This window comes from Carcharodon carcharias, chromosome 9, assembly GCF_017639515.1.
Source record: "Carcharodon carcharias isolate sCarCar2 chromosome 9, sCarCar2.pri, whole genome shotgun sequence".
Classification (NCBI taxonomy): domain Eukaryota; kingdom Metazoa; phylum Chordata; class Chondrichthyes; order Lamniformes; family Lamnidae; genus Carcharodon; species Carcharodon carcharias.
This window is the reverse complement of record NC_054475.1, coordinates 69272734-69285887: the sequence shown is the minus strand read 5'-3', so window position 1 is coordinate 69285887 and position 13154 is coordinate 69272734. Positions and strand designations below refer to the sequence as shown.

The 13154-nt window shown below is 58.4% G+C and overlaps 1 protein-coding gene across 1 annotated transcript in view; it reads left to right on the top strand.

The window, feature by feature from the left end:
• LOC121282634 (beta-nerve growth factor-like) overlaps window positions 1-12904 on the top strand; it is a 52326-nt gene extending 39422 nt beyond the window's left edge. Inside the window, exon 2 of the mRNA XM_041196439.1 lies at window positions 12164-12904. Within this exon, the coding sequence (XP_041052373.1) occupies window positions 12175-12864 (690 nt within the window). The 5' untranslated portion in view covers window positions 12164-12174 and the 3' untranslated portion in view covers window positions 12865-12904. The remainder of the gene's footprint in view (window positions 1-12163) is intronic.
• Window positions 12905-13154: the final 250 nt, after the last annotated feature.

Genomic DNA, 13154 nt, shown 5'->3' with positions numbered 1-13154 from the left:
TGTAGGGTCAGGTATGCGGATGTGGTGAGGTTGGGTGTGTGAAGGGGAGTGGGGTCAGTTTTGTGAGGGTTTGGGGTCAGGTGTGTGGAGGTCTGTGGTCGGGTGGGTGGTGCGTTGTGGTTTTGATGGGGTCGGGTGTGTGCAGGGGTTGGGTTTGGGTGTGTGCAGGGGTTGGGTTTGGGTGTGTGAAGGGGTGGGTTTCGGGTGTGTGAAGAGGGTGGGTTCGGGTATGTGGAGGGGGGTGGGGTCAGTTTTGTGGGGTTGGGTTTGGGTGTGTGAAGGGGTGGGTTTCGGGTGTGAGAAGAGGGTGGGTTCAGGTGTGTGGAGGGTGTGGGTACGGGTGTGTGAAAGGGGTGGATTCAGGTGTGCGGAGGGGGTGGGGTCGGCTGTGTGAAGGGGGTGGGGTCGAGTGTGCGGAAGGGGTGGAATCGGGTGTGTGGAGGTCGTGGGATCGGGTGTGTAGAGGGAGCGGTTTCGGGTGTGTGGAGGGGGGTGGGATCGGGTGTTTGAAGGGGTTGGTTTCTGGTGTGTGAAGGGGGTGGGTTCGGGTGTGTGAAGGGAGTGGGGTCGGGTGTGTGGAGGGGGTGGGTACGGGTGTGTGAAGGGAGCGGGGTTGGGTGTGTGGAGGGGGTGGGTAAGGGTGTGTGAAGGGAGCGGGGTTGGGTGTGTGGAGGGGTGTGGTCAGTTGTGCGGAGATGGGATGTTCGGTGTGTGGTGGGGGTGGAAGTGGTTGTGCGGAGGGGGTGGGGTCAGCTGTGAAGGGGTTGGGGTTGTGTGTGTGGAGGTCGTGGGATCGGGTGTGTGGAGGTCGTGGGATCGGGTGTATGGAAGGGGTTGAATCGGGTGTGTGGAGGTCGTGGGATCGGGTGCGTGGAGGGCGTGGGGTCGGGTGTGTGGAGGGGTGCGGTCAGTTGTGCGGAGATGGGGCGTTCTTGTGTGTGTGGTTGGGGCCGGGTGTGTGGAAGGGGTGGAATCGGGTGTGTGGAGGTTGTGGGATCGGATGTGTGGAGGGATTGGGGTCGGGTGTGTGGAGGGGGTGGGATCGGGTGTGTGGAGGGGGTGGAATCGGGTGTGTGGAGGGAGCGGTGTCGGGTGTGTGGAGGGAACGGGGTCGGGTGTGTGGAGAGGGTGGGGTCGGGTGTGTGAAGGGGGTGGGGTCGGTTGTGTGGAGGTCGTGGGATCGGGTGTGTGGAGGGGGTTGAATCGGGTGTGTGGAGGTCGTGGGATCGGGTGTGTAGAGGGGGTTGAATCGGGTGTGTGGAGGTCGTGGGATCGGGTGTGTGGAGGGGGTTGAATCGGGTGTGTGGAGGTCGTGGGATCGGGTGCGTGGAGGGGTGCAGTGAGTTGTGCGGAGATGGGGCGTTCTTGTGTGTGTGGTTTGGGCCGGGTGTGTGGAGGGGGTGGGGTCGGGTGTGTGGAGGGTGTGGGGATGGGTGTGTGTTTGGGGTGGGGTCGTGGGTGTGTGTGGGTGGGGTTGGGTGTGTGGAGTGGGTGGCTGGGGTGTGTGAAAGGAAATGGGTTCGGGTGTGTTCAGGGCATGGGGTCGGGGGTGTGCAGACAGAGAGGTCGGATGTGAGTGAGGGTGAGGTCAGATGTGTGGAGGGGGTGGGGTCGGGTGGTCTGAGGGGTTGGGGTCGAGTGGTGGGGCTGCGGTGAGGTTTGGGTCAGGTGTGTGGATGGAATGGATTTGGGTGTGTGGAGGGTGTGTGGATGGATTTGTGGAGGGGCTGGTGTCCGGGTATGTGGTTGTGGGGTAGGTTGTGTGTGGGGGCTGGGTTCAGGTGTGTGGAGTTCTGGGTGGTGGGGGTGCGGATTTGATGGGGTTGGGAGTGTGCAGTGGTTGGGGTTGGGTGTGTAGAGGGTGTGGGGTCGGTTTTGCAGAGGGGGTGGAGTTGGGCTTCTGGAGGGGGTGGGGTCGGGTGTGCAGAAGGGGTGGCGTCGGGTGTGCAGAGAGGTTGGCGATGGGTGTGCGGAGGTGTTGGAGCCGGTTATGTGGAGAGGGTGGGGTCGGGTTTGTGGAAGGGATCGTGTCGGGTGTGAGGAAGGAGTTGGGTCGGTTGTGTGGAGGGGGTGTGAAGATGGTAGTGTTGGGTGTGTGGAAGGGGGTGGGGTTGGGTGTGTGGAAGGAGTGGGTTCGGGTGTGTGGTTGGGGTGGGGTTTTGGGGTTTTGCTGGGGGTGGGGTCGAGTATGTGTGGGGGTGGGGTCGGCTGTGTGTGTGGCTGGGGTTGGGGTGTCTTGGGGGGGTGGGGTCAGGTATGTGTGGGGGATGGGGTCGGGTATGTCTGTGGATGGAGTCAGGTGGGTGTGGGGATGGGATACTGTGTGCCTGGGGGTGGGGTCGGTTGTGTATGGGGGTGGGGTAATTGTAGTCTGGGGGTGGGGTCAGGTGGGTGGATGGAGCAGGGTCGGGTGTGTGGAGGGGATGCGGTCAGTTATGCTTAGATGGGGCCTTCGTATGTGTGGGTGTGGTGTCGGTTGTTTGTGGGGGTGTGGTCGATGTTGTCTGGGGGTGGGGTCGTATATGTGGAGGGAGCGGTGTCGGGTTTGAGGAGGGGGTGCGGTTAGTTGTGCGGAGATGGGGCGTTTGTGTGTGTGGGGTTGGGGTCGGGTGTTTGCAGGGGGTGGGGTCGGGTGTGAGGAGGGTGTGGGGACGAGTGTGTGTTTGGGCTGGGGTCGTGGGTGTGTGGGGACGGGGTTGGGTGTGCGGAGTGGGTGGGGTTGGGTATGTGGAGCGGGTGGGCTTGGGTGTTTCCAGGGCATGGCGTCGGGTGTGTGCAGAGGGAGAGGTCGGGTGTGTGTGCGGGTGAGGCCAGATGTCTGGAAAGGGTGCGGTCGGGTGATTGGAAGGATTGGGGTCGAGTGGAGGGGCTGCGGTGATGGTGGGGTTCAGGCGTGTGTATGGGATGGATTCGGGTGTGTGGAGGGGGTGCGGATGGTTTCTGGAGGGAATAGGGTCCGTGTATGTGGTTGTGGGGTCGGTTGTATGTGGGGGCTGGTGTCAGATGTGTGGAGGTCGGGGTTCGGGTGGGTGGTGGGGAAGTGTATTTGATGGGGTTGGATGTGTGCGGGGGTGGTGTTGGGTGAGTGCAGGGGTTGGGGCTGGGTATGTGGAGGTGTTGGGGTTGGGTGTGTGGAGGGGGTGGGGTTGGGTTTGCGGAGAGGTGTAGTTGGGCGTCTGGAGGGGGTGGGGTTGGGTGTGCGGAGGGGGTGGGGACGGGTCTGCAGAAAGGTTGGGGATGGGTGTGTGGAGGGGTTGGAGCCGGGTGTGTGGAGGGGTGGGGTCGGGTGTGTGAAGGGGGTGGAATCGGGTGTGTGGAGGGGTGGGGTCAGGTATGTGAAGGGGGTGGAATTGGGTGTGCGGAGGGGATAGTGTCGGGTGTGAGGAGAGAGTGGGTTCGGTTGTGTGGAGGGGTTGCGGAAATGGTAGGGTTGGGCGTGTGGAAGGAGGTCGGGTTGGGTGTGTGGAAGGAGTGAGTTCGGGTGTGTGGATGGGGTGGGTTTCGGGGTTTTGCTGGGGGAGGGGTCGAGTGTGTGTGGGGGTGGGGTCAGGTGTGTGTGTGGGTGGGGTCGTGTGTGTCTGGGTGTGGGGTCGGGTATGTGTGGAGGATTGAGACTGGTATGTCTGTGGGTGGGATCGGGTGTGTGGAGGGGGTGGAATTGGGTGTGTGGAGGTCGTGGGATCGGGTGTGTGGAGGGGTTGGGGTCGGGTGTGTGGAGGGGTTGCGGCTGGTTGTGCGGAGATGGGCGGTTCATGTGTGTGAGTGGTGGGGTCGGGTGTGTGGGGTGTGTGGATGGGGTGGGTCGGGTGTATAGAGGGTGTGGGTTCGGGTGTGTTAAGGGTGTGGAGATGGGTCTGTGTTTGGGGTGGGGTCATGGTTGTGTGGGGGCGGGATTGGGTGTGTGGAGAGAGTGGAGTCGGGCGTGTGGAGCGGGTGGGGTCGGGGGTTTGGGTGGAGAGGAGTCAGGTTTGAGTGAGGGTGTGGGTTCGGGTGTGTGGATGGTTGGTGCAGGGTGTGTTTGGGGGTGGCTTCGGGTGTGTGGATGGGGTGTGGTTGGGGTTTTGCTGGGGGTGGGGTCGAGAGTGTGTCGGGGTGGGATTGGGTGTATGTGTAGGTTGGGTCAGGGTGTCTGGGGGTGGGTTTGGGTATGTGTGGGGGATGGGGTTTGGTATTTTTAGGGGTGGGGTCGGGTAGGTGTCGGGGTGGAGACGGACATGTCTGAGGGTGGGGTCTTCTGTGTAGAGGGGGTGGAATCGGGTGTGTGGAGGTCATGGGGTCGGGTGTGTGGAGGGAGCGGGTTCGGGTGTGTGGAGGGGGTGGGATCGGGTGTTTGAAGGGGTTGGTTTCTGGTGTGTGAAGGGGCTGGGTTCGGGTGTGTGAAGGGAGCGGGGTCGGGTGTGTGGAAGGGGTGGGTACGGGTGTGTGAAGGGAGCGGGGTTGGGTGTGTGGAGGGGGTGGGTACGGGTGTGTGAAGGGAGCGGGGTCAGTTGTGTGGAGGGGTGTGGTCAGTTGTGCGGAGATGGGATGTTCGGTGTGTGGTGGGGGTGGAAGTGGTTGTGCGGAGGGGGTGGGGTCAGCTGTGAAGGGGTTGGGGTTGTGTGTGTGGAGGTCGTGGGATCGGGTGTGTGGAGGTCGTGGGATCGGGTGTATGGAAGGGGTTGAATCGGGTGTGTGGAGGTCGTGGGATCGGGTGCGTGGAGGGCGTGGGGTCGGGTGTGTGGAGGGGTGCGGTCAGTTGTGCGGAGATGGGGCGTTCTTGTGTGTGTGGTTGGGGCCGGGTGTATGGAGGGGGTGGAATCGGGTGTGTGGAAGTCGTGGGATCGGATGTGTGGAGGGATTGGGGTCGGGTGTGTGGAGGGGGTGGGATCGGGTGTGTGGAGGGGGTGGAATCGGGTGTGTGGAGGGAGCGGTGTCGGGTGTGCGGAGGGAACGGGGTCGGGTGTGTGGAGGGGGTGGGGTCGGGTGTGTGAAGGGGGTGGGGTCGGGTGTGTGGAGGGGGTGGAATCGGGTGTGTGGAGGTCGTGGGATCGGGTGTGTGGAGGGACCGGTGTCGGGTGTGTGGAGGGGGTGCAGTCAGTTGTGTGGAGATGGGGGGGTTCATGTGTGTGGGGGTGGGGTCGGGTGTGTGGAGGGAGCGGGGTCGGGTGTATGGAGGGAGCGGTGTCGGGTGTATGGAGGGGGTGCAGTCAGTTGTGTTGAGATGGGGGGGTTCATGTGTATGGGGGTGGGGTCGGGTGTGTGGAGGGGGTGGGGTCGGGTGTGTGGAGGGGGTGGGGTTGAGTGTGTGGAGGTGGTGGGGTTGGGTGTGTGGAGGGGGTGGGGTTGGGTGTGTGAAGGGGGTGGATTGGGTGTGTGGAGGGGGTGGTGTCGGGTGTGTGGAGGGGGTGGGGTCGGGTGTGTGGAGGGGGTGGGGTCGGGTGTGTGGAGGGGGTGGGGTTGAGTGTGTGGAGGTGGTGGGGTTGGGTGTGTGGAGGGGGTGGGGTTGGGTGTGTGAAGGGCGTGGATTGGGTGTGTGGAGGGGGTGGTGTCGGGTGTGTGGAGGGGGTGGGGTCGGGTGTGTGGAGGGGGTGGGGTTGTGTGTGTGCAGGGGGTGGGATTCGGTGTGTGGAGGGTGTGGGGTCGGCTGAGTGTGGGGATGGTTCATGTGTGTGGAAGGGGAGGGGTCTACTGCGTATAGGGTGGGTTTGTGTGTGAGTGTGGGGCTGGTGTCGAGTGTGTGGAGGGGGTGGGGTTGGGTGTGTGGAAGTGGTGGGGTTGTGTTTGTGGATGGGGCTGTGGTTGGGTGGAGGGTGTGGCGCGGGTGTGTGTAGGAGTGGGAGCGGGTGTGTGGTGGGGGTGGGGTCAGCTGGGTGGAGTGTGTGGGGTCAGGGTGAAGAGAGTTTGGTGTCGAGTGTGTGCGAATGTGGGTTCCGGTATGTGGAGGGTGAAGGGTCGGATGTGTGGAGGAGGTGGTGGCGGGTATCTGGTGTGGGTTGTGCCGGGTGTGTGTGGGAGGTGGGGGCGTGTATGTGGATGGGGGTAAGGTCGGGTATGTGTGCGGGATGGGGTTTGGTGTGTGGAGGGTGTAGGATCTGGTGTGTCGTGGGTGTGGGGTTCGGTGTGTGGAGTGGGTGGGGTCGGGTGTGCGGGGGATCGGATCGGGTGTGTGGAGGGGGTGGGGTTGGGTGTGTGGAGGGGGTTGATTTGGGTCGGTGGAGGGGGTGGGGTCAGGTGTGTGGAGGGGGTTGATTCGTGTGTTTGGAGGGGGTGGGTCAGTTGTGCGGAGAGGGTGGGTTAAGGTGTGTGTGGGGGTGTGGCCAGGTGTGTGTGGGGGTTGTTCATGTGTGTGGAAGTGGTGGGGTCTGTTCTGCCTGTAGGATGTGTTTGGGTGTGTGTGGAGTTTGGGTTGGGTGCGAGGTGTTGTAGGGAGTGGGGTCGGTTGCACGGAGAGGGTGGGTTCGGGTGTGTCTGGGGTTGTGGTCCGGTGTGTGTGTGTGTGTGTGTGTGTGTGTGGGGGGTGGGTACGGGCATGTGGAGGGGGTGGGTTTGGGTGTGTGTGGGGTGGGGTCGGGTGTGTGGATATAGGTGGGTTTGGGTGTGTGGATGTGGTTGGGTTTGGGTGTGTGGATGTGGGTGGGATTGGGTGTGTGGATGGGGTTGGGATCAGGTGTGAGGAGGGGGTGGGGTCGTGTATGTTGATGGGGTGGGGTTGGGTGTGTGGAGGAGGTGGGATCGTGTTTGTGGATGGCGTTAGGGTCGGGTGTGTAGGTGGGGGTGGGGTCGAGCATTTGGAGGGAGTGGGGTCGGGTGTGCGAAGGTGGTGGGATCGGGTCTTTTTGGATGTGGGGTCGGGTATGTGGAGGGGGTGGGGTCGGGTATCTTTTGGGGGTGAGGTCGGGTATGTGGAGGAGGTGGGATCGTGTCATTGTGGGTGTGGGATTGGGTTTGTGGAGTGGGTGGGGTCGGGTGAGCAGAGAGCATGGGTCCGGGAGTGTGGAGAGGGTGGGGTTGGAAGTGGGGTCGGGTATCTTGTTGGGGTGAGGTCGGGTGTGTGGAGGAGGTGGGATCGTGTCTTTGTGGGTGTGGGATTGGATGTGTGGAGGGGGTGGGGTCGGGTGAGCAGAGAGTGTGGGTTTGGGTATGTGGAGAGGGTGGGGTCGGGTGTGTGGAGGGGGTGGGGTCGGGTGTGTTGAGAGCCTGGGGTCGGGATTGTGTGGGGAGGTGGTTTCGGTGTTAAGATGTAGGGGCAGAGTTCAGTGTGCGGAGAGGGTGTGGTCGGGTGTGTGGTGTGGGTGGGGTCGGGCTTGTGGAGGGGGTGGGGTTGGGTGTGTGTGGGGGGTCGGGGCATGTGTGTGTGGGGGTGTGGTCTATGGTAAGGAGGGATTGGGGGCTGTGGAGGAGGTGGGGTCTTCTGTGTTTGTGGGGGTGGGGCTGGGTGTGTGGCGGGGCTGGGGTTGTGTGTGTGGAGGGGATGGAATCGAGTGTGTGGAGGGGGTGGAGTCGGGTGTGTGGAGGGGGTGGAGTCGGGTGTGTGTGAGTGGGGTTGGGTGTGATGCGGTGGGAGAAGTCGTACGTGTGGAGGGGGTGGAGTCGGGTGTGTGGAGTCGGGTGTCTGTGGGTGGGGTTGGGTGTGTGGAGGGGTTGGAGTCGGGTGTGTAGAGGGGGTGGAGTCGGGTGTGTGGAGAGGCTGGAATCGGGTGTGTGGAGGGGGTGGAGTCAGGTGTGTGTAAGGGGTGGAGTAGGCTGTGTGTGGGTGGGGTCGGGTGTGATGCGGTGGGAGAAGTCGTACATGTGGAGGGGGTGGAGTCGGGTGTGTGTGGGTGGGGTCATGTGTGTGGGGGGTGGGGTCAGATGTATTGAGGGGGTGGGTCGGGTGTGTGTGGGTGGGGTCGGGTGTGTGTGGAGGGGGTGGAGTTGGGTGTGTGGAGTCGGGTGTGTGTGGAGGGGTTGGAGTCGGGTGTGTGGAGGGGTGGAGTCGGGTGTGTGGAGGGGGTGGAATCGGGTGTGTGGAGGGGGTGGAGTCAGGTGTGTGTAAGGGGTGGAGTAGGGTGTGTGTGGGTGGAGTCGGGTGTGTGTGGAGGGGGTGGAGTCGGGTGTGTGGAGGGGTGGAGTCGGGTGTGTGTGGGTGGGGTCGGGTGTGTTTGGAGGGTGTGGGGTCGGGTGTGTGGAGGGGGTGGAGTCGGGTGTGTGTGGGTGGGGTCGGGTGTGTGTGGAGGGGGTGGAGTCGGGTGTGTGTGGAGGGTGTGGGGTCGGGTGTGTGGAGGGGGTGGAGTCGGGTGTGTGTGGGTGGGGTTGGGTGTGTGTGGAGGGGGTGGGGTCGGGTGTGTGTGGGTGGGTTCGGGTGTGTGTGTGGAGGGGGTGGGGTCGGGTGTGTGTGGGTGGGGTCGGATGTGTGTGGAGGGGGTGGGGTCGGGTGTGTGTGGGTGGGGTCGGCTGTGTGTGGAGGGGGTGGGGTCGGGTGTGTGTGGGTGGGGTCGGGTGTGTGTGGAGGGGGTCGGGTGTGTGTGGAGGGTGTGGGGTCGGGTGTGTGGAGGGGTGGAGTCGGGTGTGTGTGGAGGGTGTGGGGTTGGGTCAGGTGTGTGTGGGGTGGTGTCGTGTATGTGGGGGCTCGGGTCAGTTGTGTTGAGGAGGTGGGCCGGATGTCGGGTGGTGGGAGGTGTTGGGTGAATAGCGGAAGAAGTTATCTGACTGCTCACCAATATCTTCCCAGGAGTGGTCAGTGAGTTGGATCAGGAGCTTGCACGCTGCTGAGTGACACTAAATTGAGGCCATTAATAGCACCATTAACACCAATTTGGTGCAGTGTTTGGAATTTTATAGAAGGCGCTGGGACTCTCTCCGTAACAGCAGCTTCACAGGAATTGTAAACACTCCTACATGATTGAGTTTGCCAGCCCTAAGGAGGCTGGTGTAGAGAGAGAGAGGTGATGGATGCCTGTAGCTGACAAGTCATCATAAATGTAAAGTTTCCCTCGAGATGCTCAGGATCTGCCACTGGAAGTGAGAGTAATTTGAAAGGATTGCAGTGAGGAAGGAATGCTGCAGGGGGCAGAAACTGGAAAGTTTTCTCCTAGGAGCCCTTCAGTGAGCCCAAGCAATGTAAGAGATGGTGGGGGGTGCGAAGTGGGGAATGCAAGTGGTGGGGGGAAAGCGGGGGGGCAGGTGGGTGCGTATGGGGCACAGGGGGTGTTGACACCGATGAAGGGTTGGACGCTGCAAAGGGACATGGGTGCTCTGCACTCAGAGAGCACCTCCTCCAGTCAGGAGGGGAGTGACAGGGCTGCCACATTAGCTGCCAGATGAAACTGGCTGCCGTGACAGAGGGTCACCAGGGGGAGGCACTGTGCTGGTACAGGCATGTGCAGGGCACAGAGGGGCAGAAAGGGAGATGAATGCTGGAAGGAGGTATTGCCAAATGCAAGTGGTCTACAGGCAATGGCTCAGTTAGAAGACCCTGTCAGTGTGGCAGTTTCTGCGATGCCTGTGCTTCTACAGACGGGTAGTCGCTGACCTGAGCAGAATGCTGGAGGGGGGATGTAGTGGGTGAACGTGGCACTCAACTTTCACGCAACAGGTCATTCGAGCGATCAGCTGCAGACATTTGTGGGATCTCGTAATCAGCAGCCCATCAGTGCATCAAGCAGGTGATGGGTGCCTGGCTTGTGAGCACAGGGGCGTACATAAAATTCTGTCCCTATAATGCAAGTCAGGCACAGAGGGCCTATGGACTCAGCACTATAAAGGGCTGGTCAGGGTCAGGAGGTTATAGGCTGCACACATGTGGCCGACAAGTATCTCTCAGATTCAGCAGCAGTATTTGTCAACAATGTGCAAAACGTGTGTTACAATCATAAAGGATTATGTAGGTGTTTGTATGATTCCTGGGAGGCTGTCACTACTGAGAAAGTCCCAGGTGTGTGTACGGATCCTGGGAATGCATCAGTACAGAGATAGTCCCAGATGTGTGTGTACAGGTGCGGGAATCCATCATTACGGAGTTGGTCCCAGGTATGTGTACGGATCCTGGGAATCCATCATTACGGAGTTGGTCCCAGGTATGTGTACGTTCCTGGCAATCCGTCATTACTCAGATAATGCAAGGTGTGTCAACAGTTCCCTGGAATCGGTCATCTTGGAGATAGTCCCAGGTGTGTGTACAGCTCCACAGTGAGTGAAGTATACACAGAGAGGGAAGTGCACAAATGGTGAGTGAAGTATACATAGAGCAAGGGAAGTGTACACATGGTGAGTGGAGTATACATAGAGCAAGGGAAGTGTACACATGGTGAGTGGAATATGCACAGAGTGAGGGAAGTGCATACACGGTGAGTAACTAATACACAGAGTGAGGGTAGTGTATACACCACGAGTAAATAATACACAGAGCGAGGGAAGTGTACACTGAGTGATTGGAGTATACACAGAGTGAGAGAAGTGTACACAGGATGAGTGGAATGTACTCAGAGTGAGGATAGTGTACACACAGGGACTAGGCTATTCACAGAGAGGGAAGTGTACAAACAGTGAGTGGAGTGTACACAGAGTGAGGGAAGTGTATACAGGGTGAGTGGAATATACTCAGAGTGAGGGAAGTGTACACACAGAGAGTGGAGTATATAAAGAGTGAGGGAAGTGTACACACAGTGAGTGGAGTATACATAGAGTGAGGGAAATATACAAATGTTGAGTGGAGTATGCATAGACTGAGGGAAGTGCACACATGGTGAGTAAATAATAGAGTGAGGGAAGTGTATACACAGTAAGTGTATACACAGTAAGTGGAGTATAAGGAGAGTGAGGGTAGTGTAGACACCATGAGTAAATAATACACAGAGCGAGGGAAGTGTGTACAGAGTGATTGGAGTATACACAGAGTGAGGGAAGTGTACACAGGGTGAGTGGAATGTACGCAGAGTGAAGAAGTGTACACACAGTGACTGGAGTATACACAGAGAGGGAAGTGTACACATGGTGAGTGGCGTATGCACAGACTGAGGGAAGTGCACACACAGTGATTGGAGTACATAAAGATTGAGGGAAGCGTACACACAGTGAGTGGAGTATTCACAGAGTGAGGGAAGTGTACACATGGTGAGTGGAGTATACATAGAATGAGGGAAATGTACACACAGTGAGTGGAGTATTCACAGAGTGAGGGAAGTGTACACATGATGAGTGGAGTAAGCACAGAGGGTGGTGTACTCCCAGTGAGGGAAGTGTATACACGGTTAATGGAGTATACATAGAGCGAGGGAAGTGTACACACAGTGAGTGGAGTGCACACAGAGTGAGAGAAGTGTACACAATTATTGGAGTATACACAAAGTGAGGGAAGTGTACACAATGAGTGGAGTATATACAGATTGAGGGAAGTGCAGCCATGGTGAGTGGAGTGCACACAGAGAGAGGGATGTGTACACATGGTCAGTGGAGTGTACATAGAGAGAGGGAAGTGTACACATGGTGAGTGGAGTGTACATAGAGTGAGGGAAGTGTACCCATGGTGAGTGGAGTGCACACAGAGAGAGGGAAGTGTACCCATGGTGAGTGGAGTGCACACAGAGTCAGGGAAGTGTACATATGGTGAGTGAAGTGTACACAGAGTCAGGGAAGTGTACATATGGTGAGTGGAGTGTACACAGAGCCAGGGAAGTGTACATATGGTGAGTGGAGTGTACACAGAGTGAGGGAAGTGTACATATGGTGAGTGGAGTGTACACAGAGCCAGGGAAGTGTACCCATGGTGAGTGGAGTGCACACAGAGTCAGGGAAGAGTACATACGGTGAGTGGAGTGTACACAGATTCAGGGAAGAGTACATATGGCGAGTGGAGTGTACACAGAGCCAGGGAAATGTACATATGGTGAGTGGAGTGTACACAGAGTGAGGGAAGTGTACATATGGTGAGTGGATTGTACACAGAGCCAGGGAAGTGTTCATATGGTGAGTGGAGTGTACACAGAGCCAGGGAAGTGTACATATGGTGAGTGGAGTGTACACAGAGCCAGGGAAGTGTACATATGGTGAGTGGAGTGTACACAGAGCCAGGGAAGAGTACATATGGTGAGTGGAGTGTACACAGATTCAGGGAAGAGTACATATGGTGAGTGGAATGTACACAGAGTGCCATGGCGTTTGGTTTACATTCTTTACGCTTCTGATGCAATTTCCTTTCTTTCCTTAGGTAAATGAGTGATGTCCATCTTTTGCTGTTTTCTCATTATTTACCTCAGTGCCATTCCGGCCTCAACAAGGATTGACAATGCCATGTTGATGCTTCCCTCCAACCCAGGGGGACATAGTCATGGGTTCCCCCCTGGCAGTGCCCCAAATACTCAGCCTCTGGCAGGACGGATGAATGTGAGGATGAGGGATTTCCATCCTTTCACAGTTGAAGCTGACTTGTTCAGAAACCGGCCCGTCCATTCCACTCGAGTGCGGTTTCACAGTCAACACCTTGGTGAACTTTCAGCCAGTGATACCAGAGCCTGGCAGCCCCCCATCAAGCCGAGTCACCGCCTGAAGCGTCGTGACGCCAGTGTGCGACACCAGGGCCAGTTTTCAGTCTGTGATAAGAAGCACCACTGGATCCTGGATAAGAAAGTGGCCCTGGACATTCGGGGCCGAGAGGTGAGTGTGCTGTCACACTTCTACCTGAATGGGACGCTGGTACGACAGATGTTTTACGAGACTACGTGCAAGAAGAGGAAGCCCACCAGGCAAGGATGTCGAGGAATTGACAGCCGTCACTGGAATTCTCACTGCGACACCACCGACAGCCACGTCCATGCATTGGTGCTGGACAACAATCTCATCAGGTGGAATTTCATTCGGATCAGGACTGCCTGTGTCTGCGTTCTCACCAGGAAAACATGGAAACCATGACACAGTAGCGCCCGAGTCCACCCTACCTCAGTGTAAATTATTTCCTTAACTTATACAAACTGCATGGTGATATTTATATCTGAAAACCTACCCTTAATTTATTAAACATTTTTGGAAAGGTTCCATGTGCATTGATTATTTAGTTCTATATGTGGCACTGCCTCAATCTTTAATTTTTAATGCTGATCCCTTCCATTCCTTAATGTCAGATGTTACCCCATCAAACTCCTTAAATCTGTAGCTCCAGCACTTCTGAGCTCCTTTATATGGGAGTGAACCACATCGGCCCC